Source organism: Crocodylus porosus, unplaced genomic scaffold, assembly GCF_001723895.1.
Source record: "Crocodylus porosus isolate Cpor-Errol unplaced genomic scaffold, CroPor_comp1, whole genome shotgun sequence".
NCBI lineage: Eukaryota > Metazoa > Chordata > Crocodylia > Crocodylidae > Crocodylus > Crocodylus porosus.
Genome location: NW_017728915.1, coordinates 41284100 through 41288874, shown reverse-complemented (window position 1 = coordinate 41288874; position 4775 = coordinate 41284100). Strand labels below are relative to the sequence as shown.

General features: G+C 48.7%; 1 protein-coding gene across 2 annotated transcripts in view; it reads right to left on the bottom strand.

Annotated features, from left to right (window-relative positions):
* Positions 1–702: 702 nt before the first annotated feature.
* The window catches only part of LOC109310766 (carbohydrate sulfotransferase 6-like), a 5069-nt gene continuing 996 nt past the window's right edge, over positions 703–4775 (bottom strand). For both annotated transcript variants that reach the window (XM_019536123.1, XM_019536124.1), the window contains exon 2: positions 703–2922. In XM_019536123.1, coding sequence (XP_019391668.1) covers positions 1714–2922 — 1209 coding nt within the window. In that variant the 3' untranslated portion in view covers positions 703–1713. The remainder of the gene's footprint in view (positions 2923–4775) is intronic.

Sequence of the window (4775 nt, the reverse complement as noted above, 5' to 3'; positions counted from 1 at the left end):
GATGTGCAAGGAAAAGACCTTGCAAAGTAAGAAGAAATATTAGGACTGTTTCATTTCCTCAGTTAAAAACACAGCCGAGCCTTTTAGAACGCGTGGGAACAGCCTTGTGCCAGAGGATGCTCAACGTCACGTGCTCTAGGGTCTTCTTCTCTCTCACCCAGCAGGCTTGATTTGTGACACAGCCTTTGCAGCGAAGGGTCCTGCTCCCTCCTTACTGCCCACGTTAAAGTACAGGGGAGAAACAGGCCTTCAAAGCTGCAGCTTGTGCTGCTGCTGGCTTGAGTCCCTTGGGACAAAGAGGGGCCAGTCAGAGCTTTGACTTTTTATACTTGCCTGAGGGTGCTGAACTGAATCGTGGCTTGCCAGAGGTCCCTGGGAAGAAGGCAGGCATCTTGCTGGCTGCTGAGGGCTCGTTTGGTTTCTCTTTTTCTTTTAGGACGTGTCAGATGACCCCCAAGGCTGAACCACCCACACCTGGCACTGTGCTGCAGATGGCATAAATGTGAGGATCAAAGGAAAGCGGTGTGTGGAGCCCTGTCATGGAGAAGCAAGAGGTCTGGGACCCAGCCAGTTACATCACGTCAGTGAGGATTTGCTTTACCCATTTCCAGAGCCAACAGTACAATGACTTTTCTCCATTCCTATTAAGTGTGTATTCAATACTGAGTCAATGCAGAATATGCTACTGTCCATCATGAGATGCAGAGGGTTAAAAAAAAAAATCTTTATTTCTACTTTGAAACCTGTTTGTACTGAATAATCTTATACAGCAGTATAAATAACACCCAGGTTTCCAAGGCAGACATCCAAGATGTCTAAGGTAGACTTCTTAAATCTGTTGGTGATTTTAATTAATTATTCACCATTCAGCGCCACAAGTAGAGAGTTATTTAAAAAAAAAAAAACCCTTGGGTTACACTCTAAGAGCAAAAACATTCCTATTCTATATCGTGGAATTAGAGGCTGGAGCAAATAACCTAGCTGGTCTTTCGAGGCTTTTGCCCTCATGATTCCACTTGTCTTAATATTATGCTTTGGGCTTTTATACTGTCATGCAAAACTCTCTGGTCACTCACTGAAATGCCTAAGGAGGATCCTGCTACTCAGATAAAAGCACAGGGAAACTTACTAGCAAAATCCAGTTGCTGCTTTCACAACTGAACCAAAATAATTTAGTTAGAATTAGTCCAGTTTCTTCAAGGATTTCTGTTACTGAAAATGAAAACAAATTAAAAGGATAAACCAAATTTTCAAAAAACACAGCTGTGTGATAGCTCTTCAAATAAAGTTGCAGATCAGGGGATACCGGGAACACCTAAACGTGAAGTAAGTGGGAAGTTTCTGTCACAATTATTTCCTTGACATCAATTTTGGAGATGATGATAAAATTCTCAAACATCTAAAAGTTGTAATATTGCGATAAATAATTAAACGTCTTTTCTTTCACCACTGAAAGGTATAGCTTAACCTCTACGTGATCTTAACTAGACAACATTCAGACCAGCTCATCTCAGCCATAAGTCTGCACACTGACAAGTTTCTTGCTGCATTTATTTTTCCCCCCACATTCTGCAGTGTGTGAATCTGGAAAAGAAATGTTTCCATTACTTGGAGAAACAGCAGCTAGGGCCAGAATTAAAATCAACAGTCACATCTTTGCAAGTTATTACACATCACATAGTAGATAAAACTTCCCACAAAATCTCGCAAGGATTAGTTCTTTGGACTGAATGACGACCAGCTGAACTGGTTTCTCCGCCTTGGCAATACTAAATCCAATGACAAATCTTTCTGTTCTTTTTCTGAATCCACTAGTTGATAGCCAAGCATGTTTATAGCACCTCTGCAGACTTCTTGTATTTTCTTAATTTTCTGGAAGGAAAGAACATTTCTCCAGGCCTGAGAAACATTGACTGCATCACGGGAGGTGATTTTAAAGGCTTCCTTTTTCTTTCCTGGTCCTTGTCCATGTGTAATATTATAAATCCAGCTTTCAAGCCTGGGGGCCAAACTGAGATCTGCAAATTTATACATTTCTGAGATTTCTGACAGGGGATCTCTTACAAGGTCTTCAAAACGGATCATCAAATAACGATTTTTTAGGAAATCTGGAGGTTTTTGAGTAGCTGTCTCATAAATCTGCACATGACTTCTACAAATTTCCTGCATGACTAGGTATTTGCTGTCCTCCACTTTAGTGCCGTTGGTGTTCAGAACTATTCCGTTGTCACGGGTTAAGGCTTTTACAGATTGTTCTCGTGACTTAACTACAGCCCTGGGGTCACGCACCAAGTGAATGATTTTGAGGTTCAAGGAGGGGTCAGTAAAAAGCGGGTACAGAACCTTCAGATCAAAGAATCGGACCTCCTTGATGACAACGTGACTGTAGGTTTTACAAGCTTCCTCTACTTTGCTGAATGGGTATTTGCCACAAAGAGTCTTGCAGGCCATTTCATTTGTAATATCCATGCGTTGAAACGAATCGCAGGCAGGAGCAGAGCAGAGAGCCCGACTCACTGCCCACTGGAAGAGATCGGACAAATTTCGCTTCCAAGGCATGTATGCGTCAAACACGGACATGTCACATAAAAAGACAGACCTGACTAGGTCTCGCACTGCCATGTGTAAGACTTTGGCACTATTCTGGTACATAGTTACCCACACGTGCCAGGCAGGCTCCATCAGGTAGAAGACATCAGGATGCTGGCTGAAGAGCTGGCCAACGAAGGAAGATCCCGATCGCCAGGAGGAGAGAATGAGGATGTGAACCTGAGATGGCTTTTCTTCAGAGTGAGGCAGGAAGCTGCTGTGCCGAGCGTACATGAACAGTAATAATCCCGTCTGAATCGTAATGAAAATCACAACCACGGTGCTGGAAACCCGAAGCCTTGCCATACTCAATGAAAAAAAGCAGTCAATACCCTAGGAAAAAAGTTAGGAAAACGCAGCTTAGTACTTGGTACCAAGTCAAGACTCCTGGAGAACGAGTGACAAAATACAACCAACAAAATGCCCAGCAAGCAGTGTCACCCCCACTTCTGCTACCACCCAGCAGCCGTCATTGCCAGCGTGCCTCCTTTGGGCTGCTGCGCTGCCTTCAGCAGCTGGTACCTTCCCAAGGCACAGTCTGCGTGGAGCTGGAGCAGCTGCTGAGTGGAGCTGCCGCTGGAAGCTCTAGCGACTGGAGGGTGCAAGCCACTGTTGGCCTCCAGAACTACCTCCGGAGCAGGCTAGGTAAAGCACAGCACAGGCAGGGAGCAAGGGGCGTTCACAGGACACATTCGATGGGCACTGCCACAGTGCATGGGTCTAGCTACAGTTCAAGAATCAGAGCACTTCACTGCCTGGCTTCAAGAGTCCTAACCTTGCTGCATACATGCATCCTCCCCCCCGCCCCCCATGGGTCGGTTCAGCTGGCACCAACCTGGAACTCCACACATTGCCCTTGAATGCCTTTCCACTGCTGCTCCTCAAAGGGGCAATGGTCATGAGGCACCAGCTAAGGAAAACCCCAAGGGACTGGGGGGACCTTCACACTGCTAGGGCTCCTGCTCCTTTAACTATCAGAGGCAGCACTAAGGGGCCACCTGCCCTGGCGTGGACACCGCTCTGCCAGCAGAAGGATTGTTTTTCAGCCCCTAGAAGCAAGCCTGCTGCCCCCAAAAGCAGAGGTTCTGCAGCAGAAGCTGCCTCCTGCCGGGAGAGCTGTGTCTGCACGGGAGCTTGCTGGCAGAGCAGGCTGCACACAGAACATGTGAGGAACAGGTTACTTGGTAAAGAGCTGAACCTTACACAGGGGCAGAGTCTGAGGAGCTCCTTCCTCTAATACTTTCAAAGCTGCACCAACAAGCCATATCATATCCTACGTTCCCCATATGTACAGCAAATTTCAACACAGTCCTAATTCCCAAGACTAGGCTGGTAAGAACACTTGTGGTTTTTAAGCAGGAAGCCACTTTCAATGTTAGGTGGAGCAGAGCCCCTGCTCCTTTCTGATCAGTCAGCCTCTGCTGGGCTGCAGGTACAGCCTAGTCTTTCCAGCTGGCACATGACAGTGAAGAGGGTAATTGTGAAACTGAGAGCTGGGCTTTGTAAGTGATGTCTGCCCTGCCCTGCCCACCCAGCCGACTCCTTGTCTGTGCACTACGGGAGAAACTAGAGAGACTCCCGTGGCCAAGGAGCACGCACCCATTCAAACCACATTAAGGGCACACGTGCATCACAAGGGGATCTGGCCAGGTGCACGGGTTTCAGGTGTGTGCGGGCACCGCGCTGCGTTCAGACCGGTGGAGCCCGTCTCCGTGCTGAGTATGCTGGGAGGCAGAGCAGCCGAGCGGGAACTGAACCAGGAAGCTTTTCCTACTGCTCAGCGATGCATTCACAAGCGGGACTAGTGGACCTTCTTGCCTGCAATAAATACCCTGGGATCCAGCCCCAGATTGCTGGTTACAGTCACCAGGTGGTGGTGGCGGTGCACAAGCCCTTTTGCCTTCGCCTGGGCCACAGGCTTCAGGAAATGGTGCAGCCTCCTCTTCCTGATGCCCTTTACTTCAAGGGAACTGCTCCAAGTTGCCGAAAAGCTCGAGCCCCCCCGGCCCCGGGCAGCCAAGCCGACCGCGGCACATCAGGAAGGGCAGGGGCAGCAGAGCAGCACAAAGGAGCGGAGCAGGCAGCCGCGGGGACTGGAAAGGCCAGCCCCGGCCCCGTACCCCGAGCTCCGGGCAGCAGGGTCGCTCCCGCTCCGGGCCCCGGCGGCGTCCGAGAGCGGCTCTCCG